The sequence below is a fragment of the Rattus norvegicus genome, chromosome 11 (genome assembly GCF_021556685.1).
Source record: "Rattus norvegicus strain SHRSP/BbbUtx chromosome 11, alternate assembly SHRSP_T2T, whole genome shotgun sequence".
Lineage (NCBI taxonomy): Eukaryota > Metazoa > Chordata > Mammalia > Rodentia > Muridae > Rattus > Rattus norvegicus.
Window position 1 is genome coordinate 97319237 of NC_141544.1, and position 26925 is coordinate 97346161.

A 26925-nucleotide genomic window follows, 5' to 3' on the forward strand; every position below is an offset into this window, starting at 1 on the left:
GCATTGGTAAACTACACCTATGGCCCTCTGCTCTGCTCCCCTCCACGCCACACGAACATTACGCACATCTAGGGACCGGCTTCTTACACTTCAGCAGCACGCCAGCTACGCCTGAAGTGTTGCCCTGTGTGCTGCTTTACACAGCAGTGGCACCACATTGTACAGCTGTGTCAGGACTGTAACCAGTCCCTAATCTGGATATTAGGTAGTTTTCTAGTTTCCATACTAGAAGGTGTTGCCTTGAATAGCTAGTGTAATGGCTGTGTAAAAACTATGCAAGTCTGCTTTTCGTACGTTAGATTTTCAAAAGCAGGATTTGGGGGTTGAGGACTCAGTTCAAAGCTAGCAATTACAGGGCCCTTGGGTTTGGTTCTTAGCACTAAAAAAAAAAAGCATGGGCATGGATGCGGGGGAGGCAGTCAGCGTTTGAGGGGGTGGGGCTGAGGGAATAGACATGTCTTTGAGCATCCTATATTTAAATAAACCCTGACCAGTTGTCCTTGGCAGACTGAGATACATCCTGACTTTACCTGGAATGCCTTGAGGACGAGCCATGTCTTTTTGTGTTTGGGGGATCTTACAGGTTAGGTCAGCAGAAGAGGGAGAAAGAAGGGAGAAATGAGATTGGTGGAGAGAGAAAAGCCCTTTGTTGGCGTTGCTGTTCTTGGTCTTCAGGCTGCTCTGTTTTTGATTATTAAATGCAAGTGTCCTCTAAGATCGTCCCCATGTTCAGTGGGAAGCAGCGCAGCCGCCTGGCCCCAGTAAGTGCTGACCCTGCCTCAGAGCACATCTGCAGCTGCGTAAGTGAAGAGAAAGGCACACACGGGACTGTGGCAGCCTGACCACCTCGAATGTGCCCAACTCAGTCGGCCTCCATTAAGCCAAGCAGGGATGGGTCTGGTTCCTGCGTTGGTGAGAGGATATAGATGTGAAATTTCTTGACCATTGTGAGAGCCAGGCATTACTGCACAGGCGCCTTTAAATCTGCAGTTTCTGTGTCTGTAGACTTAAGCACTAATGGGTAGTAAATGCTGAAACAAGCACATGCATCTGTAGTGTCCATGGACACACCTCCTCAACGTTCTCCAAATAGTGCAATACGTCTCAAGGCTGGAGAGTGCTGTATCAGCACTTAGGAAGCAGAGGCAAGAGCATCGAGAGTTAGAGGCCAGCCTGAGCCCCATAGTAAGTCCCAAACGACCCCGTGCTTCACGGTGAAAGCCTGCCTTAAAAACAAACAAAAGAAACAAAACAAAACAAAACAAACAAACAAACAAAAAAACCAAGCCGGGTGGTGGTAGCAGAATTGGACCTCTGAGTTCCAGGACAGCCAGGGCTATACAGAGAAAAGAAACCCTGTCTTGAAGAGACATGAGTCCCAGGATTGCAGGGAACACTGGGGAGAAGCTGATCACCAGGTGAGGTAATGCTTGAGTTCCCTGTGATTTGAAGGAGAAAAAGAGTTCAAGCAGAACTTTCTGGAACCAAGTAATTCACATTCAGATAGTCAGTAGGCTTTTAGCAGTAAGAGGACAGTCCTTAGTCAGGAGGCCATAGTCATTTATTTGCTGTCAATGTCTGTGGAAGTTCCTTGTGAGGCAGGCCAGTGTTTCCCCCTACAGCACGTATGGCTGAGAGTCGGGCAGTGAGCGTGGCTCTGCTTCTTTTGCTAGGCACTGCTCCCTCGCAGTCATCAATGCCCTGGCCAACATCGCAGCCAACATTCAGGAGGAGCACCTTGTGGATGAGCTGTTGATGAACCTGCTGGAACTGTTTGTGCAGCTGGGGCTGGAGGGGAAGAGAGCCAGTGAGAGGGCCAGCGAGAAGGGGCCCGCCCTGAAGGTAGGAAGGAACGTGCATTTCAAGGAACTACCTTGGTTGAAATATGGTACTTTTTTGTTAAATTATTTAAGTTTTAAATGTATTATTTTTGGTTTTTGGGCTCAAACCATGCTAACACCACTGACTCACACCCTCCACCTGTTAGATGGTGTAAGAAAAAGGGAAGGGGTTTTCACCAAGGATTCTGGTTAGGGAAAAGGTTGGCTTCCTCACAACACTGCATCTGGCTTGTATCAGCCCAGGGGACATCAAAACAGCAATGGCTAGCATGGGTTTCTCAGTGGACAGCTCTCCCTGGGCTGCTCATCAGGAAGCGGGTGTCGATGGTGTCCTGAGCCTGAACCTGTGCTGAGGAGGACCTCACGTGCCCATCATTGGAACATAAGGGATGCCAGCTTCTCTCTGTATCATACTGTCATAGAAAGGCAGGTCCACAGGAACAGACAGAATGCTGCCTTTTAAATGCTCAAGTTGGTTATTTGGGGGTGTTGAAGACAGGGGACACCCCTTACCACATCATCTCCCCATTGACACGAGCCCTCTCCCACATTCCGAGTTTCATGCTTTCATTATTTCCCCTCTTCCCCTTTCCCAGATGCTCTCCACCACTGTGCTAAGTACTGTCACAAGTCAGACTCGGCCCACTTAGTGTAAAGAAACAGGCTGTCAATATTGTCAGCTTTGCAGGCTCAAAGCAGTCTCTGTTGCAACAACTCAGTTCTGTGTAGATGACAGCAGCTGTAGCCAGTGTGCAAGAGACAGGTGATGGTTAGGACTTGGCCCATGGGCTTCAGTGTCCTGGCTGTTGTTCCAGGTGAGGGATTAAGCAAATCAGAGATCCCTCTCTGTGAGAGGCTTTGTGGGAGTATAGAACAGGGCAGCTGAAAAGGAGCACTCTGAGACCAAGCTGGTCAGGAGTGCCTTACAGAGGGATATCTAAGTTAGCATCTCCATGAGTTCTTCCAGTAAAGGGCTTGAACAAAAGAAAAGCCCCAAGCCTGCCTGAGACCTTGTCCATAATTTGGCCTTGTTCTTCTCGACCATACCAACAGATTTTCTGCTGATCAGTTTATCAAGCCTCCCCAGATGGTGACTTTCTCAGTTCTCAGGAGAGACCGTCCCCTACGCTCAGCAGAGGCTTAAGTGTCAGGGTGATGGGGGGAAAGTGCCGGTGACGAAGGGAGGTACTAAACACCTGAGGAAGTGACATCAGCGTATCCAGAACCTTCTCTCTCACAAGAAGTCAGCACTAGTGCCCAGTTGACCTACTGAGACCTGTGGCCACTCCTATCTGCTTCCTCTTGCCACACATTTTTATAGAATTTCAAGACTCCTAAGTTTAAATGCTTATTCCAAAGCAAGAGAGCAGGATTCCCTTCTCTCCTAAGTGCAAAGGTGGGATCCTGTTCTTTAGAGTAATTACTGTTAACCAGCCAAGTATTCACTGAAGGAGGAACTTCTGGAGTGAGGGCAGCCTGGAGAGGAAGATGCTAACTCATAAGGGCCAGACGCGATGGCCCATTGGTTTAATCCACCTCTCAGGAGACCTTTAGTTTAACCCTAGCTCTCAGGTGGATTTTTATGAGTGCAAAGCTAGCCTGCTCTGCATAGCAAGTTCTAGGCCAGCTAGGGATATGCAGTGAGACCCTGTTTCCAAAAACAGAAAATAGTAAGTTAAACCAAGGCCCATGTAGAGAGAGGTTTCCTTGACATGGCCATGCCGGAATCAACAGTGAACATTCCCTCAGGGCTTCCTCGGCTCCCACAAATGCATTCGGGGGCCCAGCTAGAAACCATAACAATTTAATCATTAAAATTTCCAGGGTTTTCCTGACTTATAGAAAAGATGCAGACATTGCCAAGTTTTCTCTACATGTATATGTTACCTATGTAGAACTGAGTCCAGAGGAGGTGTTTAACCCCTGACTTGTTTTCATTTAATGTTTTTGTCAGCGCTTTTCCAAGGCAACTACATTTTTCAGAAAGTTGCCTTCTTAATGACCATGTCATGATTATGTAGAATTGCCACAACCATGAATTAATGGTTTGATTTGTCATTTATGCTGTCTCCGCCTGCCCCCATTAGAGCTGTTGTTGGGCTAAGGGTGTAGCTCAGTAGGTGTAGCATATGCAAGGTCAGTCCTCAGCACCACAGGCACCAAAGCGGAATTAAGCTGCATGGGGACTAGGGTTTACAGTTTAAGCACTTAGCATGCGAAAGGTACCAGAGCCAAATAGTGACCCAGATGAGTGTCTTATATTCCTGTGTGTAGGACTCATCATTTTTCTCTGCAGTTCTGCTGAGGAGTTTTGTTAGTAAAAGAAATGTTTTACCAGTGATATATTTGGTTTTCCCCCTAGGCTTCCAGCAGTGCAGGGAATTTGGGAGTGCTCATTCCTGTAATAGCCGTGGTGAGTATTTATCTGTCAGAGGACTTAAGTCTCAGCTCCTCATGTTTACACAAATTCCTTATAAAAATGCTTTCTAAAATCTCAGTAATTCAGCCAGCCAGAATGGTACACACCTTTAATCCAGCAGGGTAGGTTGACCTGTGAGTTTGAGGCCAGCCTGGTCTACATAGTTGAGTTCTAGGACAGCTAGATGTGCCTAGTAAGGCAGACAACAGAAGTGAGTGAGTGGATGGGACCCCAGGACTCTACAGACAGTCACAATGACTTTCAGTGACAACCACAGGGATACTGTTTCTTCATGCCTTGCCCAGCCTTCCTCAGCAGATTCCCTTCAGTTCCCTTCTTGCGTGGTGCCTAGACCTGGCCCTACTCTCATCCATGTTGTCATGCCCTGTATTAGTGTCTTTGCCTGGCTTCCTTTGGTGGCTTTCTCCTGCAGACAGTGGGGCTGCAGTACTGTCGCCGGGTTCAGGAGATGCAAAGTCTGCTTCCTGATGCAGCACATTATGCTAGAGAGCCCATACCTATGCTGTCCTGTTTTATGCTGAGTCTACTGCTCTCTGCAAAACTTTTTTTTTTTTAAATATTAGACATAAGGTCTCACCATGAAGCTTTGGTTACCCTAAACTCAATCTGTAGACCAGGCTGTCACAGAGATTTACCTGCCCATGTCTCTTGAGTGCAGGGATTAAAGGTGTGTGTCACTATATTTAGTTCCCTCATTCTTAGTCATTCCCAGCATCAGTCCTGAAGGCCCTATGTTCTATCCCTCTCTTGTTCTCTCCTCACCTCATGCCTAATAGTTCAGTCCTCGAAAGGGTTGTATATCAGCAGCAGCATCTACCTATGCCTGGGGCCTGGGGGTTGTGAGGACAAGAATGTTAGGACAGGCAAGTGGAGGCGCGCGCGTGTGTGTGTGTGTGTGTGTGTGTGTGTGTGTGTGTGTGTGTGTACATGAAACAGAGACAATAGAGACAACAGAGAGGGGTCAGGGATGGAGACTGACTGACCAGCCCAGTCTTGTTGTATAGCCTGGATTAGTAGTAGTCTAGAACAGTCATTCACTCATTCAGTCATTCATTCATTCAATCAGTCAGATCTCTCCCTCTCTCTCTCTCTCTCCCTTTCCCTCTCCCTCTCCCTCTCCCTCCATTCCTCCCTCCTTTTCTCTCTCTCTCAACTGCCAAGCTATCTCTTTGGCCCTCCATTCAGTTTTTTAAAATTAACTTTTTAGGGTATGTAGTACCCTTTAATCCTTTAATCCCAGTACTTAGGAAGAAGAGACAGGCAGATTTCTTTGAGTTCGAAGCCAGTCTGGTTGACATAGAGAGTTCCAGGCCATCCAGAGCTACAGAGTGAGATTGTCTCAAAATAAAATATAAAATAATAAAATTAAGTTTTAATTAATTAATTAATTTACATCCTGACCACAGTTTCCCCTCCCTTCTCTTCTCCCAGTCCCTCCCCCACCATTCATTCCTCTCCCTTTCTCTTCCTCCATTGGGTATCAGCCAGCATCAGCATATTACATTGCAGTAAGACTTGGTGTAAAAAAAAAAAAAAAAGACTAGGTTTGTTGTCTTCTATTTAGGCTAAATGAGGTAGTGGGAAAGGATCCCAAAGGCAGGCAACAGAGTCAGCCCTGCCCCCACTGTCAGGAGTCTCACACAAAAACCAAGCTACACAGCTGTCACATATGTGTAGAGGGCCTGAGTCAGTCCCATGCATGCTCTCTGGTTGGCAGTCCAGTCTCTGTGAGCCCTATGGCCCAGGTTAGTTGATTCTGTAGGTTTTCTTGTGGTGTCCTTGACCCCTCTGGCTCCTACAGTCCTTCCTCTTTCATAGGATTCTCCAAGCTCTACTTTAATGTTTGGCTGTGTGTCTCTGCATCAATTTCCATCAGTTGTATACCAGAATATCATTAATAGTCAGGGGTGGGCTCCCTCTCATTGCGTGGTCTCAAGCTGGACTGGTCATTAGTTGGCCACGTTCTCAAATTCTGCTTCATCTTTACCCCTACACATCTTGTAGGCAGGACAAAGTGTAGGCTGAAGGTTTCATGACTAGGTTAGTGTCCCAATCTCTCCACTGAAAGTCTTGCCTGGTACAGGATATGGCTGGTTGAGGTTCCACACAAAACTAATGTTTTAGAGTAGCATACGACATGATTTGATCGTGATTTTCATACGTGTGTGTCATGCTCTTTTCTTGCATATCCCTTCCCTCTTGGCCTCCCTGCCTGTGAACTTTCAGGTGTGTCTGTTATTGCTCAGTTAGAGTGGAGCAAGTAAGTTCATCAAGAAGTATCCCATAATACTTGAACTGTAAATAAGTAAAATATCCAATTTTTAAAAATAATAAAAAGAAGAAGAAGAAATATTCTAGAGACGTTTTGCTCTGTGAGAGTGGCGGTGATAATGAAGTTGCTTGGGGACACCCAGTCTTTAGGGTTGTAAAGGCCAAGGCTGAACTTGTGGCATTTGTGGGGTTCTGGGGTTCAGGGCCTCTCAGTACAGAACCAGTATAGGTAGTACTGTGGTGAGTGACGTCTCAGAACAGACACTCCCCAAGATCAAAACCTTTGTACTTTGTGTGAATGGAATGAGTATTATTTTTATCTGGAGTTAAGAAAAATATTTTAATGTAGATTTAAGCGTAGAACTGAGAGAAGAGGGACACAGAGACATAGCCAGGAAGTCAGGCAAACACTTAATGGCAAAGGAACAGTTCTACACATTCTTGGGTAGATGTGAGTTTCCCAGAAGTATTGTATTTTTTTTTTAATTTATTATATATAAATATCAGAGGAGAGCATCAGATCTCATTACAGATGGCTGTGAGCTACCATGTGGTTGCTGGGATTTGAACTCAAGACCTCTGGAAGAGCAATCGGTGCTCTTAACCATTGAGCCATATCTCCAGCCCCAAGTATTGTATTTTAAACAAAAGTTAATGGTTAAATTCCGGGGGAGGAAACAAATATTTGATCTAATTGCTCAACAGAGAGCTGAAGGATCATAGGCCTTTGCGTTTACTTTTTAGTGACCTCTGGTACCTTCTGAGAGAAATTGATTTCCGTAGGCGTGTAGATAGAGTGTTGTTTTGGTTTGTTTTTAATATTTAGAGTTTTGTACCTTTTGTTGTTTGTTTCATTTCATTTTTCAAAGACAAAGATATACTCTGCTTTGGACTTTTAGTGATTCAAAAGGCCAGGTAGATTTGGGGCAGAAAGCTTGGCTCTTGTTTTTAATGCGTCTCAGTAACCTGTCGCTCAAGTGAACTGCTGTGAAGCTGGGTCATGTGGTCTTTGAGACTCCTTCCTGCTTAGATAGCTGATCCTCATCTTCTGACCTGTAGCTTATCTCTTCATTGCTCTGTTGCTAGATGGCCCATGCTTAAGCATACTGAAGGTGCCTGACCTTAGAGACCTCGCCCACTCAGTTGTTAGACTCTTCCTCAGCAGCTTATTGACATGGGCCACTTCCCAGAAGCATCCCTATGTCCTACTGAGCGCAGGTTCATTCTGTCCCTGGTGGGTTGTGCCCTTAAACAGGTTATAACCATTTCTAGGTCATAGACACGCCTGCAAGCCTTATACTTCTTTCTCATAGAAATACATCTGTGTTCACAAAGTGTTCCATGAGAAAACTATCCAGGACCTCTAAGTTAGGAACACCTTGGTAAGATATTTCTTAGATTAAAGTGAGAAATACTTACCTGTCTCTTGCTGAACTAAGTCCCTGATCTAGAGCTTATCCAGGCATTACCTCATCACAGCAACCCTGTAAGACTGCTGCTGCTTTATCTCTATCGTACAAATGAGGACAACAAGATATAGAACCTACTCAACGTGTCATGGCTACAAGTCATCGGGTTTAAGCCCAGGCAGCTCAGCTCAGAGCCTGTACTGTGAATTATTCCTCTTCTGCTTCAAGAAATGGTAGGATAATGTCTTTAAGAGGGGGCATCACAGGGATTCCAAGTAAATGTAAATGAGTAGACAGCATGGAGACCAGAGGGTCCTGCCCCCTGCAGGAACCTGGAGCAACCTAAGCCGGCTGTGGCCCTAGGCTGGCTGCAGCTGAGGTAGGGATTAGAAGTGAGACACAGCAAAGGACTGAAGATCTGGGGTGATCTCACCATATAGTCCAAGCTCAACCAATCCTCCTAACCTCAACCTCTGGAATAAGGGGATAGACCACATGTCTATCCAGCTTTTTAGGGCACAATTTTGAGATAACTACATTTAGGAATGTAAGAAGCAAGAGAAATGACCAGCAGGGTAAAGTATATAGAGCAAACACCAGGAAAGAACAAACTGGGGGGGGGGGGGGAGGTGATGTCGTCAGCAAACACCAGAAAAGAACACTGTTAAAACAAACGGGGGGGAGGAAAAGAAAAGGGAGGAAAGGTGATGTCATCATCAGCCTTCACCAAAAAGCTGGAAAGATGTAGCAGGGAGGTCCTGCCTCAGCTCTGCATTGTCTTCCCAGCAGAGCGTAGGTACAGATGTAAGCAAAGTCAGCCCTGAGCACAGGCCCCGGAGCCAGACTGCCTGCCTTTGGATCCAGGTCTTACCCAGTTACTGTCCTTCTGTAAGTTGCCATTGCTTCCTCAGCTGTCAAGAGGAGGTAGGTGTCAACAGTGTGGACCTCCAAAGCCAGCAGCAGCATGCATACAGGGCTGTCTATATCTTTGCCTTGCACTAGCAAGTACCATACTCCTTTTTGCTGTTCCCATTACTGGCATTGCTTCATGTGCTTCAGAGTCCTGTTACCAAGACTCCCTACAAGACCTAGGGCCAGCCAGTCTACCTAGCTTGGTAGGTTCAAGGCCAGCTTGGTTTACCTAACAAGTTCCAAGGCTACATAGTGCAACCCTTTCTTTAAAAGTGGGGTAGGGGGGTTGGGGATTTAGCTCAGTGGTAGAGCGCTTGCCTAGGAAGTGCAAGGCCCTGGGTTCGGTCCCCAGCTCCGAAAAAAAAGAACCAAAAAAAAAAAAAAAAAAAAGTGGGGTAGGGCTGGAGAGATGGCTCAGTGGTTAAGCACTCTTCCAGAGGACCTGGGTACAGTTCCTAGCACCTACATCAGGCAGCTTGCCTGTAATGCAGCTCCAGGGGGCTGACACTCTTGGCCTCAGAAGTACCTGTGTACACATGTGCATAGCTTAAAAGTAATAAAAATGTGTATCTATAAAATAGAAAAGAGAATTAACAGATGCTTAGTAAATATGGTTGTTTATTTGTCTCTAGAATAGGCTATGGTAGCCCTATTGACACAAAGCAGAACAGATGATATTTACATGAATTTAAAAGGTTCAGCCTTGAATTAAGTCCAAATGTCTCAGACATGTTGAGGTTTCTTTTCCACTAGGCAAGAATGGTGCTCCTTGGACATCCTCCCTGGAAGGGTGAGAGTTCCTCAGTACCATCCATATGGAGGGGCCTGGCTGAGGAGACACCTTGACTGGTACGGCTAACTGAGGAGAAAGTGTCAGCTCCACTCTGCCCATTCTCAGTGACAGAGGCGTTGGCGCTGAGGCAGTCTGTGTCTAGGACCTCTAGGGAATAGCTGGCACGACCATTAGTTGCATTAACATCTGTGCACTTATGACACTGTTTACTGTTAGATTATTATCTCAAACTACATAGATTATCAATATCAAAATATCTCTGTCCTCTTAGAATGAAAACAGGATTACAGAGTGTCCCCAAACTACATCAGGTGCCCAGACCAGCACCATTAAGACTTGGCAGGGTTGGCCACTCTTCCCATGAACAGCAGACAGCTGGTTCGGTGCTCATACACTAGGAACAGGAAGGGACGGTCAACAGTGAATCTGACTTGGGTAGACAGCGGCATAAACCCCACTGTAGTTACAGCTGCAGCTTGGGTACCCTCTTCATTCACTGTGATGGTACTCTGGTGCTTGAACTGTTTAAAATTAGAAAGGAAAGGTGTCAGGTTGTATATACAGGTTGTCACAGAGAGGTGGGGATGGAGTGAGAGGGAGCATCTGATTAAGACTCATTGTCAGAGAAAGACTCCAGAGACCTTCTGTAAGACCAATCATGCCTAGTCAGAATGACCTGTGACGGGTCGTTGACCTTAAAGTGTCTGTCACACACCCTCTTACCTTTGCACAATAGAGCTACACTCACCTTGGCCATGGCCATGGTTTAAGAGACCATGGGAGCCAAAATAGCCACCCAGCTTCCCGTATCCTTAAAGTCTAGATCTCAGGCCCAGCAGAAGGTTGGGGAAAGAGTCAGCAACAGTACAAGACAAAGTGTGGGGACTATCACAGGAGAGCCATTACCAGATCAATGATGATCCTCTGGTCTGAGATGCCTGACATATTGCCATTCTTGTTGAAGAGCTTTGTGATTCCCATGGACTTGAGGACCTCCACCAGGTTGTAATTCTTCTCAAGCTTAAACTTGGGCAGAAGTACCTCTCGGGTTCTAGTTGGAGAAGAAGTAAGCCAATTTTTTGGATACAAATGACAAAATAATTAGTTTTCCCGCTGACTTTGCATTTCCTACAGAATTGACATGCATTGTTTTATGTTTAAAACTTATATACTGGGACTGTCATCGTTGTCCCTCAGATCATCAGCCATGGGTTCTCAGTATCAGGGAAAACTGCATCTGACTGAGCATGTGCAGGGTTCTCACTCCTCACTCTGTAAGCAGGAACTGGAACGACTATTTATCATTATTCATATTGTATTATTATGTATAAGAAGTGAGGTAGAGATGACTTATAGTTTTGGGATATATGTAAATGTTAGGTGATTTTATATATAAGGAACATGAAAGCCTTGGATCTGACTGGAGGGAAGAGAAGGGCCAAGGGAGGGAAAGAGGAAAGATGCTAGACAGAATCAACCGAAAGGGTAAACTCTGTGGACCTGCCTAGAAGCTGCCCAGGCTCCTGTTGCTGGGAGTCCATGGAGAGGAAGAGGTGAGAGAGGTGGAAATAATATGCTGGACTAGGAGTAGAAGTGAGAGTTGGCATGGCCTCACTGATTCAGAGAGGACATCCCTGGTGAGGAGATAAGACCAGCTTATACATTCAGAAGGTCGGGACAGGAAGCTTTGGGTCATCTAGGAATAACCTCTCTCTACTATGCTATACTTTGTGGCTCTGAGCCCCAGTTCAGTCAACCCCAGGGTAGATCAGTCGCATTACCTATCAGGATTCTGGGTGAGAAGTAAGCAGAGCAGGCGGGTGAGGAGACATTCAGTACAGGAGGGGTGTTTTAGACAGGAGTCTTTCCTTCCACCATGTGGGTCTTGGGGATTGAACTCAGGTAGTCACCTTGGCAGTAAGCGCACCTTTCCCTGCTGACCCATCGCGGCCTGTGGGTCTCACTCTTCCTAGTCTGATCCTGCCCTCATGACCTTCCACCGTAGCTTCTCCACATGATGTGTGCTGCTGTACCCAGCAGCATAAACGCTTGTTTATTTCCCACCCTGAGTTCCGATAGGTAATACAATTGATCTCCCCTGGGGTTGATTGAACCAGGGCTCAGAGCCACATAGTGTAGTGTAGTGTAGTAGATGGAGGTTATTCCAAGATGACCAAAGGGGAGAGGAAAGGGTATGGGAGGGGAGAAGGAGAGGAAAGGCAGAGATCAGCTTTAGAACTAGATACCCCAGCCCTAGAAAGCAAAGGAACAGATGACCTGAAGTACCTGTTTGTCATGCTTTTTTGCCATCTCTCCACTACCTGGGGTGTAAGCTGTGCTTCAAGAGTCTTCATTCCCGACAGCTTCCGTGGAATTACAATTAGCATGCTGATGCCCCCTACATACTCCAGCTGCAGAATGTCACAGTCTAGCTCCTGGTCATTTGCCGCAAGGAAGTTCCCTTTAGTTTGCATCATGGAGACTTTTACTACTTCTCTCTCATTCAGCCGGAAGTTGTGGTTATGCGTCATTTCTACTGGGAATTTATTCATCCAAGCTCCTGTAAAGTCAGAAGAGTGGACAGGTGGAAGAATGTCCTTTTAGAATATAGTCTTAGGTCTCGAACATTTGCCCTAGAGAGCTCTCTAGGACCAACCCCAAAGTCTCAAAAAAGAGAAATTTAGATTCTGACACTATTTGTCCCCGAGAGAGGCTTAATTTGCCTGTGCCTCTGGTCTAGTTATTTATACAATGAGGGCCCTTGAGGCCCTCACACTAGGACTCTCTAGCGTTGGCAGGACACATGTGACATAGCGGTATCCTCAGGATCTTCCATGTTTGCTAGACTACAGAGTGGGTTCTAGGGCAGCCAGGGCTACATAGTAAGACCCTGCCACAAACAAGCAATTAAAGAAACAGATGCATCCTTCTGATTTCCAGCACGGAGTCAAGCAATTCCAGCACAATAAGCAAAGATACTCTCATTCCTCAGTGTATCCTGATTACTATATTCACAAGATGGTACATCACATCGACCTTGTTCTGTACTCCCACCTGCCCCAGTGCTGACAGAAAGAGACTCTTGGTTCAGAATTTCAAGTATGATTAACTAATGTAGAGGCTGTGGCAACCAGCAAACTTACGACTAAAAACTTTGTCTGTTCCTCCCCGCCCCCACAGCCTGTTCCGAAGCCATTCCCAAGTATACGCAAATTCCCAAGTAATTGCTTATGAAAGTAAATGCTACTAGCATCATCATACCTGCTTCCTATCCTAGCACTCTATGTCATATTCACTCCATCAAGGTCATGGTGCTCTCATGTTTGCAACAACATGGCCAAGTGCTGATCACCACCATCTCTCAGTTCTCTTTACACCCCATTGGAGTAGGGCTTACGCTTTCTGCAGGAGTAAGTTTCCCAACATCACACAAATGAGAAAGGGACCCAGATCTTCAACTCTTGTTTGCTCAGTTCCAAAACTAGTACTTAGAATCAGTAACTTTTTTTTTCTTTTTTTTTTCTTCTTTTTTTCTCTTTTTTCTTTTTTTCGGAGCTGGGGACCGAACCCAGGGCCTTGCGCTTGCTAGGCAAGCGCTCTACCACTGAGCTAAATCCCTAACCCCAGTAACTTTTTTTGAGACAGGGTTTCTCTGTGTATCTTTGGCTGTCCTGGAACTCACTCTGTAGACCAGGTTGACCTCAAACTCAGAGATCCTCCTGCCTCTGCCTCCTGAGTGCTGGGATTAAAGCCATATACCAGAAAATTATATTTTGATCATAAATATCAACATGTTTGTCTTTGGTCACAGGCTTGTGAGAGGTTTAGCCATTAGCCATATCCTCATTGAAGCTTTAGTGCTGTGCCCAGCTCTTGAAGGAAGTCTGGGGATCAGATCTTAGCACTCAAGCCCCGTGAAGCCTGGGCCTCTCTAGTGCGACTTAGCAGCTCAGTCTGGCGGGACGGCAGCTTTGCAGAACTGAGAATTATATGTAGTACCGTGACAGATCAGGAGAGGCTCGGCCTCACCTCTTACAGGCAGAAGCCAGGAAGAAGCAAGCCCCTGTCCTTCTCATCTCTGAGCAGTAAAACACTGGGACAAACAACACGGTGTATTGGCTTCCCAGCACCCTTCCCTGGGGTGTCCTGAGTTCAGCGATGATAAACGTGCTGTGCAGTCCGCTGTGAGCGCTGATGCTGAGCATGCTGTGCTGCCTTTGGCTTAAATAAAGTGGATGTCTACTTTGATCAGATTCTAATCAGAGGTCTAGGTTTTGCCTGGATAGTCCCAGCATTGCAAGAGGCTACATCAGAAGCATCTCGAGTTGTGGGTCAGCCTGGGTTACATAGCAAGACCTTTTTTAAAAAATAAGTTTTGAGGGTTGGAGAGATGACTGAGTGGTTAAGAACACTGACTATACTTCCAAAGGTCCTGAGTTCAATTCCCATGCACTACATGGTGGCTCACAGCCATCTGTAATGGGATCCAATGCCTTCTTCTGGTTTGTCTGAAACAGTATAATTACTTTCATAAAATAAATATTTAAAAAGAAAAGCAGTTTTGAGCTGGGTCCTAGTGGATAGATAGGTATACTCATGCCCATGCCCATATATATTGAGTGGGAGATAGCACTTTCCTTAAAAGTGCTCTCATGCCTGATGTGTAAGAGTTACTTAAGAAATAGTTATTTAGGACCAGAGAGATGGCTTAGCAGGTAACGATGCCTGCTGCCAACTCTGCCAGCTTAGGTTCCATCACAGAGACCCACGTTATAGAAAGAGAAAACTGACCCCTCAAAGGAAAAAATAGTAATAAAAGGAATAGAATTAACTGTGTGTTCCCACCTACCCACTAATTTGAAAGTACCCTGAGAAAGCTGGCTGTGGTAGCTCATGCCTTTGCTCCTAGCAGGCCAGCCTGGTCTACATAGCAGGCTTTAGACTAACCAAGGCTGCATAAGGGGACTCTGTTTCAAATAACAAAAAAATACCCTAGGAAGAAGTTGTGTTTCTTTTCTTTTTTTTTTTTTAAAGATTTATTCATTTATTATATATAAGTGCACTGTAGCTGTCTTCAGATACACCAGAAGAGGGCATCGGATCTCTTTACAGAGGGTTGTGAGCCACCATGTGGTTGCTGGAAATTGAACTCAGGACCTCTGGAAGAGGTCTTAACCACTGAGCCATCTCTCCAGCCCAGAAGCTGTGTTTCTAACAGTTACTGTCAACTGAACAGTTGAAGTCCTATTTCTTAAGCCTTTTGCCCATATTCTTACTCATCGATAATTGGGTAGGGAAATGAAGAAACCCTAAGCCCCACTGGCCAGATACTAAAAAGGGGGGCTCGCATTATCTCTTCTAATTAGTAAATCACTAGGGATAGCTTACTGAGACCCAGCCTGAACATTGGCCCTATAGTCTTTACCCTTGCCACACATTACCCCTATGCTTTTGTGAATGCGTCCGTAAAACACAGATTCTGATAACTAACACATGACACTTACCAGACAGGAATCCAGCGAGTGTAAAGTAATAACAGGGTTTAGTAGTTACCACCTCACCATGTTCTTCCCTGTCCCTGAATCAACCTAATGTCTTATTTTCCTTTATAAATTACTGCCATGGTATAGTTCTTAGCGTTGTCTTTTTGTATTGTGAGTTTCCTTTGAGAATCATAAGACTGCTTCTTACCTTTGAAGTAGATGCAGTTCAGAATCATCATCTGAGTAGCAGAGTCTGTATTCTCCAAAGCTTCTTTTATGAGGCCCTTGGTGAGCTTCAGAATGTGGCTGTTTGCCTTTGATATGAAGGCAGGATCTGAGAAGTCAGCCTCCTGGGCCTCAGCAAAGTAAAACTCTCTCATGGCAGCTTTGAAGTCCTCCCGTATGGGAAACTGCTTCTGAATATAAAGGTCATTAACTGACTGAAGTGTGTACCCAAAATTCCTTCTGAATAGGCGATGGGTCAGCTTTCGAAAGAGGTTGTGAATGGTGGTCACCTCGTACTTGCTGCTAGCATTGACAAAGTCTTTGAAGTGTAGAACTGAGTGTACTTCCTCATGGGTCTCTCCCCTCAAACCTAAGGAGATCATCCCCATGGCAGTGGAAATGCCAACGGGTGCTATGAAAATGTTATCAGAAGAGGTAGCCTGGTCCTTCAGGACTCGGTAAAGGTTGAAGGCAAACTTTGCATTGAGGATGTTAAGGCGCTGGATCCGGCTTTTGCCTTGGAAAAGCTGCAGGATGTTGCCAGCACTTGATTCTGAGTCTGTTGGGGAAACTGCATCGACAACATAGATGTAGTCGTCATCTTCACTGAGCAGCTTCTCCAGGTCCAGGTAGTCGTCATCTTCCTCTCCTTCTGGAATCCAGTCATTGGTGACTGTGTTCTCTTTGTGGAAGTTAGGAGGCAGGAGGGACACGGTCAGGTTTTCCTTAGTTAGCTGCTCAGCAAGGCCTTTGCTCCCAGCACACATAGACATGATGAGAGAGAGAAGGAGAGTGTAGGCTGGATGCTTCATTTCTGCAGAGCTAAAGCCGCTGTAAAACAGACAACAGTGAGCACCAGGCAGCCTGGCTGCTGCCACCCTGCAGTGGGCTCTCTCAGGTCTAACTTGATAGCACCACGGCTCACACCAGTGTGAGTGTGTGTAAGTTTCATACATCTCCTGGATCTATGAGCCCCTAGAGCAGTGCTTCTCCACCTTCCTCATGCTGCAACCCTTTAATACAGTTTCTCGTGTTGTGGTGACCCCCATCCAGAAAGTTATTTCACTGCAGCCGGGCAGTGGTGCACACCTTTAATCCCAGTGCTTGGGAGGCAGAGGCAGGCAGATCTCTGTGAGTTCGAGGCCAGCCTGTTCTACAAATCGAGTTCCAGGACAGCCAGGGCTACACAGAGAGCAGAGAGACCCAGGAGGACATGATTCCAACCCTCCCACCACCCCCCACTCCCACCACCCCTACCCCATATGTGTGTGTGTGTGTGTGTGTGTGTGTGTGGTGTGTGTGGTGTGTGTGTGTGTGTGTGTGTGTGGTGTGCACACACATGTAAACATGTATGCCACAGTCAGATGGGTTGGTTCTTCCACCGTTATGTGGGTGGTGGAGATGAAGCTCAGGTAGCCGTGCTTGCACAAGTAGCGCCTTCGCCTGCTGGGCTGGTTCACTGATGTAAGAACATCTTCTTTAATGGTGGAAAAGAGGGAACCCAGGAGAGCCCCAGAGTCTCTTTTTCACCAACATCATCATCTGTCTCCAGAAAACAGGGCTGGCACCAGAGACATTGACGTCTGCCTGCTGAAGGGCACAGACTCATGGGACAAGTAGGGAGAGGGTGGGGTGCCCAGAGAGTCAAAGAGGTTTCATAAGAGTTGAGCTAGAGTGAATACCTGAGACAGGAGGAGAATTTCCAGTGGATGGACTCAGCGCTACCAAACTGTTGCTCACTGAGGGAGAAGGAGGACATTGTGAATGAACATGAACCAGCCTTCTAGAAACATATCATAAAGATTGCTGTGCTCTGTGCAGTCATTTGGTTAATTTGTCTAAGTCTTGGAATTTGGCAAGACTCTCTTAGGACCCACTGGAAGGAGTTTGGCTGGGGGCCCGTGTCTCTCCTGTAGTTTCAAGGGCTATTGGGTTAATGTGAGTTGCTGTAGGGAGAGATTTACTGTCAGGAGAAAGAAAATCTTTTCTACCTCCTGTTTGCAGTCTCACTGTGCACAGGGTCTGCGGGAGGGTGCTGTCAGGCCCACTCTTTGTAGAGGTCTGTAGACAGACAGACAGGTAGACAGGTGGACAGGTGGACAGGTGGGGTATTTTATGTTCTTTATCTGCTCATCCCTTGCCTTGTTTTTGAGGAGAACTTGATGACTTATCAGATCCAGCTTTTCTGCCCAGTGGCTTTGATTTCCCTTCCAGTCGGTCTCTCAGTTACTAAAGAGGTAGATGGCCTCTCTTATTGCTTCCCTGTCTCAGCAGCTAGGCATATCTTCTAGGAAAAAGAGAAGTCTGTTTTGTGCCTGTGACCATTTCTTGGTTTAGAATATCTGTTGCCAGTCTATATTCATTAAGGGTTGCTGGCTCCTAATAAAGTATTCAGACCTGTTTGACCTGAAGACAGTTAGGGACTAGCTTTGCAGATGCTCTATTTGAAATTCTGCCACGATTTTAACCTATCATGAGATGTAGCCTTCCTTTGCAGCTACTAAGAGATGGCAGTGGTTTGAGCCAGGAATATAGATAAATATTAACTACTCTCACACAGATTGCATGGGACCAGGGTTCAGTCCCTAGCTCTAAAATGTAGGGATTGAGGGATGGTAGATAATGACTAGATTTGAACCAGGTTGGTTAAACCAGGTCCCTGGTCTCACACGCCTGCCTTGCTTGCCGTAGAGTGCCAGGACACTCAGAACTGCTCACGCTTGGGGAGCAGCTGTTGTCAATCTTTGTCCTTAGGGCCTATCCCCTACAATGTGGCTAAAATTAGCATTCCCAGCTTTGTTTTTTGTTTGTTTTGATTTGATTTTTTAGAGACAAGGTTTCTCAACAGCCTTGACTGTCCTGGAACTGGCTCTTTAGACCAGGCTGGTTGAACTTGTAGAGATCAGCCTTCTTCTACTTCCCAAGCACTGGGATTAAAGGCGTGGTATTTCCACCTCCTGGCCCTAACATGGTTTTATTTCTGAGGGACTTTTTAAAAAGACATTGAGCATCTCAGGCCAGCTGAAAATCTTGTATCCCAAGGCTGACCTTAAGTTTCTGACCCTTTTACCTATACCTCCTCAGTTGTAGAACTGTATCACCGTAACTATTCTGTACAGTGCTGGGGTGAGACAGGGCTCTCAGCGCTAGCAGGGCGCTCTCCTAGCTATATCTACAGCTGGCTGCGGGGCTTCAGAAGTGCTTATTTTGGAAAAAGACTCACAGGTTTTCTGATTCTGAATATGCCTGAGCCTCCTCAGCACTGTGCTGAGACCGGTGCTGCATAATGTGCACATGTGGAACAGTTTCTAGGAACAGTACCTAATGTATGCAGCTACAACCAGAGCTATTTCAAGACAGAATCAGCATGGGTGTCACTGACAGTAAACGGGCTAGAGAGGGGGCTCAGCACTCAGTACTTCCTACTTTTCAGAGGAACAAGAGTTCAGGTCCCAGCCCTCCAGGTAGGTGGCTCAGCCATCTGTAACTCCAGTTCCAAGGGGTTTTGACACTCGTCTGGCAATCTGCACACATGTGGTGCACACTTGAACAGACAAGTGCATATTCACAAATAAAAAGAAAATACATCTCTCTAAAAAGAAAGGGAGGACAGAAGCAACTTAATGGAAGTGTTTTTATGATTACAATTAAAAGTACCCTTGGCTAAAACAGCAATTAGTAACAGTAATATTAAAGAACAGAAGAAAAGCCAACTTCAGTTAATGTGTGCTCAAGGGGACTAGTCTGAGCCCAGTGGTAAAGCTATTCTTCGTCTTATCCTGGAACTGCAGACACAGACACATTCCGGTTGGGCTCGGGTGGCTTGGGAGGGTAAGCATCAGCAAAAGCCATGAGCCATAGTTCATTATTCTATATCCAAAAGCCATGAGCCATAGTTCATTATTCTATATCCAAAAGCCATGAGCCATAGTTTCATTATTCTATATCCAAAAGCCATGAGCCATAGTTCATTATTCTATATCCAAAAGCCATAAGCCATAGTTTCATTATTCTCTTCTTAGAGGAAGGGAAAAATATAAAGTTATTTTATGCACTGAAAATTAGAGATCTGACAGGTAAATCTTTCTATTTTGCTCATCAGTTTCATAAAACAATTAAGGCATTTAAAGACACCTGTAACTTGTGTTTGCATTCAAGTTACTGTCTTTGAATTGAAGTGCTGTGCTTTTTTTTTTTTTTTAAGATTTTATTTTATTGTATGAGTACACTGTAGCTGCCTTCAGACACACCAGAAGAGAGCATCAGATTTCATTACAGATGGTTGTGAGCCACCATGTGGTTGCTGGGATTTGAACTCAGGACCTCTGGAAGAGCAGTCAGTGCTCTTAACCACTGAGCCATCTCTCCAGCCCGAAGTGCTGTGCTTTTAAAGTAAATCATCCAAGCTGTATTTTCAGGGAACACCATATAGTGTATTCTTGAGAGTTGCATGGATTGAGTTGGCCTTTTTGTATGTGTGTCATAGAGAACTCCATCTCCTGCCATGATGTCTCCAGATTCACACAGAGCAAGCAAGAAGGGGGGGAAACATGGAAACCTTTTTATGTTACAATCTTACAGAAGAATTGAAAGAATAGAATAGCAGTGCAGCCGCTGTGTCTCCTTTGTGTGTGTGTGTGGTGTGATATGTGCATATGTGTGTACATGTATATGTGTCTACATATGTACATTGTTTCTGAGCCTTTGAGGTTAGAACTCTTACATTCCTCCGACCTTTAATAGTGATGCTTAGGGAAACTTCCTGAGAACAGGAATATTGTCATACTTAAGCACTAGACAGTCATCTAAGTGCCCTGAGGTGATGGATACCCAGCGCTACCCATGCTGGAATTTCAGCCTTGTGCTACCATGCCAGTCTCCAGTTTAAAGTATCAAAGGTACAATACTCTTGTCTCTTAAAATTCAAGTTCCAGTTTTGTCAGTTATGCCAATATTAATATTAAACTAAATATTAAACTAAGTTTTAAAAAATATTAAATTAAAATTTAAAATTAATGATATATTCTTTTTCTCAATTTGTACTTTAATAAAGGAACCAATTATCTAGCTTTAAATATTAACAAAAATTTATAATTGGCAAAAAATGTTAGTAACCAAACTTACCTCTGTGCCTCTGAGCAGTGGCGTGGCAGAAATGAGACCAGAGGGGCCACCAGCAGTTTTCAGGGTGAACTTTGGTGCTGAGCTGTTGTGTGTTTTCCAAAGCAAATATGTCCTAATTCAAACACTACTCAAGTAGCTTTGTCAGCAGAACCCTTTCAGCTCTCTTTGATCACTTCTTGGGGACAAACTACTTCCAAACGCCAGTTCTTCTGTGTGGCTGTGATTTGGAATGTCACTATCTTTATCAGCATGTCTGCCCCATCTTGTTCAGGATATCTTGTAAAGTTAAGCATAACTGAGGCACTGTGCATCGTTCTGGATGCCATATCTGCTGGGCCCCCCTTGTGAGAAGGCCGCTGGCACACTGTGGGTGGAGTCTCCTTAAGCTCATGGAAAGCTTATTCCCCATTGAAAAATGAAGGGGCAAGTTAAGGTTGGTGACTTAGCAAATGCATAAATTGGTGTACATCTTTTGGGTTGTACCTTTTGAGTTGTGTGTTTGTTTTCAAGGTGGGTTTCTCTGTGTAGCCCTGGCTGTCCTGGCTGTCACTGTGTAGACTAGCCTGGCTTTGAACTCACAGAGATCTACCTGTCTCTGCCTCCTGAGTGTTGAAATTAAAGATATGTACCACTACGTCTTGTCCTCAAAAATTTTTTTTCTTTTTTTTTTTTTTTTCAGAGCTGGGGACCAAACCCAGGGCCTTGCGCTTGCTAGGCAAGTGCTCTACCACTGAGCTAAATCCCCAACCCCTCAAAAACTTTTAAAATGTGTTTCTACTGTCATTCTTCAGCACATAATTACCAAATTAATATATCTTTGGATTATATTGTACTAAATTGTGTCTGTGTGTGTGTGTGTGTGTGTGTGTGTGTGTGAGAGAGAGAGAGGGGGGGGAGTGTGTGTGTGAGAGAGAGAGAGAGAGAGTGTGTGTGTGTGAGTTAGAGTTGGGGGAGAGAGAGAGTGAGAGAGAGAGGTGGGGAGAGAGAGAGATGGGTGGGGGAGAGAGAGAGAGAGAGAGAGATAGGGGGAGAGAGAGAGAGAGATGGGGGGAGAGAGAAAGAGAGAAAGAGAGAGAGTGTGTTAACTCCACATAGGTCTCTACCAGGAGCAGCATCAAGTTGCTCAGAGAGACTCCAGTCTACTTAGGGACTGCTTTGAGTGTCAGTTGTGGCAGACTCTGAGCCCTTGTGAGAATCCCTTGGTACTTAAATGCTGTTTCTTTTTGGTGCATCTTCCCTGCAGAGTAGTATGTGGATATCACTTGGATGTCACTTTCCTGTCCTAAGAAACTGTATTGCTCACCTTGACTGAAACTAGAGTTAGCATTCTCTCCTGTAAGCAAAAGTGACAAGGTACTAGATGTATTGTGCTAGGTACCTTTGCCATGGTGTCTTACAGAGGAAAGGGTTAATGGGGCTTATGTTTTGGAGGGTTAGTCTATGCCGGCAGAGTAAAGGCATGGCCACAGGATTCACCTTCGAGAGCTCACATGGACTACAAGCAGGAAGCAAGGACATACTCACACTGGGAGTGGTCCAAGTCTTTTGAAATGTCAGACCCCATCCCAAACAGTTCCACACTAGGGACCAAGTTTTCAGTCATAGGAGCCTCTAGGGGCCACTCTTTTTCATATCAAACTACTGTGCTGTCAGAGTACCCAGGCTCAACTCCCAGTACCCATATCAAGTGATTCATGACTTCTTGAAATTCCACCTTTAGGGGCTTTGCTGCCTTTGGCCTTCAAGGGCACCTCCACTCAAATGCAGAGATGCTCATACATACACATAATTTTAAAATACACCTGCTATGTGAGGGAGCCGTAAAAATGAACTCAGAGCAGTGACCAGCACACAGGAAATGCCCAGACATGATACCCATTCTCAGTCAGAACCTGTGTGTACATGTTCTCAGAGAAATCCAGGGAGGAGGCAGGAGGCACAGCTTCAGCTTGTAATACTTTTTATTGCCATCATAAGCACCATGGCCAACCATGGCAAGACAATAGAAAGAAGAATTTGTCTGGATGCACAGCAGAGGAGGGATAAGATCTACTCATGACAGGAAGCAACAGCCATGGCTGGAATTATTGAGAGTTCACATCTTGAACCGCTAAGCAGAAAACAGACCAAACTCAAAATGGCGAGTCTCTGATACTCTCAAAGCCTGCCTCCCATATCACCCCTTCTCCAACAAGACCACTCTGCCTCACCAAACACTACCATCACTGAGGGCAGGGAGGTGAGGAAAGCACACCTGTCCCGTTCAAAAGCATTTAGCAGGCTTCTTGGCTAGAATTTTTTATTGAGTATTTTGCTGTTGTTTTCCTCCCTTTTAAGCTGGGCTAGAGGTTTTGTACATGCTTGGCAAGAATCCTAACTGCCTCCCTGCCCCCAGGATCTCATGTGATATGGGGTAGCATCAAGGTCACTATGTAATCAAGCTCCTTCTGCTTCCATTAAAGCTAGGATTACAGGCATGGGGCACTTCGGGATTGACCCCTGACCCCAGGGCCTCACAAGTGATAACAAGCCCCAGCCCAGCTGAGCCACAGTCCCGGCCTTATTCACAAAGACCAGAAGTCAGAGGTCTTGCCTGCAGCTCTAATTCCTGGTCCTATAACCAATTACTAAAAAGGAAAAAAACAAACATTAAAAACCAAAACTAGATTTCAACACTTCTTGTACCTTGACATTTAAATCTGTCGGGGATTTAAATCTAAGTGGGGACTTAGAGGTAATAGATTATATGTGTTCTGATTCCAGAACAGAATGGCGTCTCAAATAAACTCTGGGTCTGCTTCTCTGCTCTTGTTGGGGTTGTTGCTGTATCAATGTATCCCAGTTTACTTTGAGGTTATAGAATACATACAGAATTGAATTAAGAACTATGCATTGTAAACCACTTACACAAAGGTTACTGTTTTGTATAAATAAAAATGTCTATTTAATTAAATGTATATGCCCAGGTGAGAGGACAGGGCAATAACCAACCCTTGCACTGGACTTGTGTTTCCTAATGGGTGTCTGTGGTCAACCCCTGCGAGACCACAGTCTCTATACAGCAAACATCTCATCAGTCAGATTTCTCTATATCTTCAAAAATGGCCTTTAGAGCCAGATGTAGTGCTTAATAATGCCAGCTCTCAAGAGGCAATGACCCACAGTTTTCTTGAGCTCAGGGCTAGCCTTTTCTACTTTGTGAGACCCTGTCTCAAAGAAAAAAAAATGTGTACGAGTGTTTTGCCACCTCTGTGGTGTGTGTGTGTGTGTGTGTGTGTGTGTGTGTGCGCGCATGTGTGTGTGCACCATATGGGTGGAGTACCCATGCAGGCCAGAAGAGGACATCACATTCCTCCCCAAAACTGGAGAGCCACCATATGGTCCTAGAAATTAAACCCAGCTCCTTGGGAAGAGAGCAGCAATTGCTTGTAAGTGCAGAGCTTTCTCTCCTGCCCCTAAGCTTCTGTTTAGAAGGTGGGAAGAGGGGGTATTTTACTGAGTAGTCACTGTCTCCAAGCCTGAGGATCCAAGTTCAGTGTCTGGAATTGGATCACACAGCTGTAACCCCAGCACTTCTGTAGAGACAGAGGTGAGACGCAGAGACAGTAGAAGCACCGGGAAGTAACCCGCCCAGCCTTGGATTTGTCTGGCATGACCCCAGACTCCTTGCTCGCTCACTCCCACTTGCTAGGACTCTGGCTTCTGTTTAAGCATAAGCGGGTCTGCTGTCTGATAGCTCTTGCCTGTCTTTAGGGGTCCTTCTCTAGGATGTCCAGCTCCTTCCATCCCATTGAAGCATAAGAGTATGGCCCTGCACTAAGCTGCACAGCCGCCTTGTCTTTTCTTAGGATGTATCAGAGAGCTACTTGCTTCTTCCTTTCCTGAAGCCACCGCCATCTACCTTTCTAGGCACTAGACAATCTTAGCTGCAGTAATAACTGATGGGCCAGGAGGAATCAGAGAGCAGGCATAGCCTATTGCTTATTCATTACCCCAGTCCTTAGGAGGGAGCCAAGGAGGTCCCAGGGTGAAGAGAAGGATCCAAACCCTAGAAAGTTTAGTGTCTTTCTCTTGCCTATCAAAACACTGTTGGGGTTCTCTGCTGCTTGAAGGTTGGTTGGTTGGTTGGTTGGTTGGTTGGTTGGTTGGTTTAGAGACAAGGTCTCACTATGTCCTGGCTGGTTCAGAACTCTCTGTATAGGCCAGGCTGGCCTTGACCTCAGTGAGATTCACCTATCACTGGACCCTCTTAGCAACATTCACCTTGAAGTCTGCTATCCAGAACCCTATTTGGGCCTCTGCCTGCCTCTTAGAACCTCATCATAGGTTCACCTGTCACTATCCTCAATCACACAGCTACTAAAGCTTGCCATTCTTGGCCACTGGCAAGCACTTTGTCACTTGTCCTTGATGGCTAGTGTCCTATGGAACATGGGGCTTTCTGCCCTGTGACTCCTGCATTACTATAGCACTCCCTTAGAGGCCATCTCCTTAGAACCTCCGGAGTCTGTCCTGAACCAGTCCTCACTGTACCCTGACAGTTCTAAGGAGAGGCCAGAGCCTCTGTCCTGGGCCTCTTAGCCCCACACCAGCACCTGTGCCCTCCCTATGCTTGTGCAAAGAGATGCTTCTGACACAATTCCAGGAACTACAGTCTCAAAGAGAAGACCGCTCAGCTAATGAAAAATAATTGCTATTAGGCACCTGAGGTCTTTTTCATCTTTGTTCTGCGCTCATACATTTATGTATATTAAAATCTGCATTTGTACTTCTTATGCTGCTCTCCACCCGTGTTGGCCTTAAGCCCACTGTGAAGCCAGGGATGGCTTTGAGTTTCTGGCCCTCCCACTAAGTGCTGGAATTACAGTGTGCCTCATCTTGCAAGAAGGAACCAAACCGAAGCCGTTTTGAATAAAACGTCCCTTTTGAATAGGGGTCAAATGAAGTTTAAGTTCCCAAGACCTCCCTGGGTAACTGATGCCCTGCTTGGCAGGAAGGGTCATGTACGTAGATAACTGACATGATGCTAAGTAGGTCACCGTGCCATGCCACAGTTGAGTAAACCAACCAAACATAACAGAATACAAGCACCAATTCCTAAGGAAATCCTCTTTCTAAATTCTGATTGGTACCAAAAAAATTGGCACAAATATCTGTAGTTGTCAAGCCTAAAAGCTCTGTAACATTCTGGCTGGGGCAGGGGTGGAAGTTCAGATCCCGACTATCCTGAAGCCCTGATTGAGCATAAATTTTTGTCAGCTTACATTGGCCTGGTGTTTTAGTTGTGTTAGATCTATACGGACCCCATGGCAATCACACTCAACTTGAGTCATACTGCCATGATCCTCCCCGAGTTGTACCAGTTTACACCTGTTCGGTTGCATATGAACGTGACCTGGCATTTGGAATCACCTCTCCCGTTCTGTACCACTGGCTCAGGACCTGGTGCACACACCACACTGCAGGGGCACAGGACAGGGGCAAATGATTGCATGGGAGCTGTGCCCTTAGGGATTCTATAAGAACCAATGTGCCTAGGGGAATGGTGTGCACAAATAAGACCATGTTATACAGCTGCCATGCAACTGTTGCCTTTCAGCAGCAGGCAGGCTGCTCTCTCAAGCAAGGATTTAGGGAATTTAACTTCTCGTTCCTGCACTCAGACTAGCTTGCTTTTGCTACATGTTGAGATTCTGCCCAAGATTACTGTTTTAAAAAGTCATGTGCTAAAAAGGATTTGAAAGGTGCTTCTTCACTCTATCCATGATGTTGCTCTGTCTGCCAGGTGTTGGGTAGTGGTGGCACACGTCTTTAATCCTAATACCCAGGAAGCAGACACAGTTGTGTATCTGTGTGTTGGAGGCCAGCCTGGTCTATGGTTCCTTCTCTGAAGGCCCTCCCAGTCCCAGCCTTGTGACTTGAGGTTTCTTATAGTAACTTAGTGCTGTCCTCGGTTCTCTGCCTGGCTAAGCTTCATGTAGACACAGGAATTCTGCCCTGATTGTAAGTGCTAGACAGAAGGCCCTTGGTGAACTCCAACCGTGCTACCTGGTTAGCATTAAGCATTCCATATAGCCAGTGAAAGAATGAAGCCGACCATGGGTACAATAATTGATAAGTGCCAGCTCCTTGTGTCTGTTTGCACCCATTCTGACTGGCTTTGGGGAATGTGTGCTTGATTTTATACTTGGTGTAATGGAGTTTTACTAGCAAATAACCTTTCTCCCTTCCCACATCAGCTCACCCGACGATTGCCACCCATCAAAGAAGCTAAACCTAGGCTACAAAAGCTTTTCCGAGACTTCTGGCTCTACTCTGTGCTAATGGGATTCGCTGTGGAAGGCTCAGGTAGGGAGTGGTGTCTCCCCGGGAAAGGCTGAGTATGCAAGAAATAGCTATGGTCAGACTCAACAACTCCAGAGTCGGG

At 45.7% G+C, this 26925-nt stretch overlaps 2 protein-coding genes across 7 annotated transcripts in view; one reads left to right on the forward strand and one right to left on the reverse strand.

The window, feature by feature from the left end:
- Positions 1-26925, forward strand: part of Pi4ka (phosphatidylinositol 4-kinase alpha) — a 123189-nt gene that overhangs the window by 45865 nt on the left and 50399 nt on the right. For all 5 annotated transcript variants that reach the window (XR_015632861.1, XR_015632860.1, XR_015632859.1 and 2 more), the window contains 3 exon segments: positions 1674-1842; positions 4204-4254; positions 26738-26846. Coding sequence is in view for 2 of the 5 variants with exons in the window: in NM_001415014.1 (NP_001401943.1) it covers positions 1674-1842; positions 4204-4254; positions 26738-26846 (329 nt within the window). In the remaining 3 variants the exon portion in view is untranslated.
- Positions 9472-20756, reverse strand: Serpind1 (serpin family D member 1). Of its 2 annotated transcripts, NM_024382.1 has the most exon segments (6): positions 9472-10187; positions 10573-10717; positions 11953-12226; positions 15358-16205; positions 17057-17113; positions 20499-20541. In NM_024382.1, coding segments are annotated over 4 exon segments (1440 nt in total). In that variant the 5' UTR covers positions 16187-16205; positions 17057-17113; positions 20499-20541; the 3' UTR covers positions 9472-9995.

What these genes read in the sequence shown, in the direction of transcription:
- Serpind1 (XM_087576957.1), bottom strand. Translation starts at nt 16,186, where the DNA reads ATGAAGCATCCAGCCTACACTCTCCTTCTCTCTCTCATCATGTCTATG. An exon ending in CAAAAAAGCATGACAAACAG is followed by an intron (nt 10,718 to 11,952) that starts GTACTTCAGGTC and finishes TTCTCCAACTAG; the next exon opens with AACCCGAGAGGTACTTCTGC. An exon ending in AGAGGATCATCATTGATCTG is followed by an intron (nt 10,188 to 10,572) that starts GTAATGGCTCTC and finishes AATTTTAAACAG; the next exon opens with TTCAAGCACCAGAGTACCAT.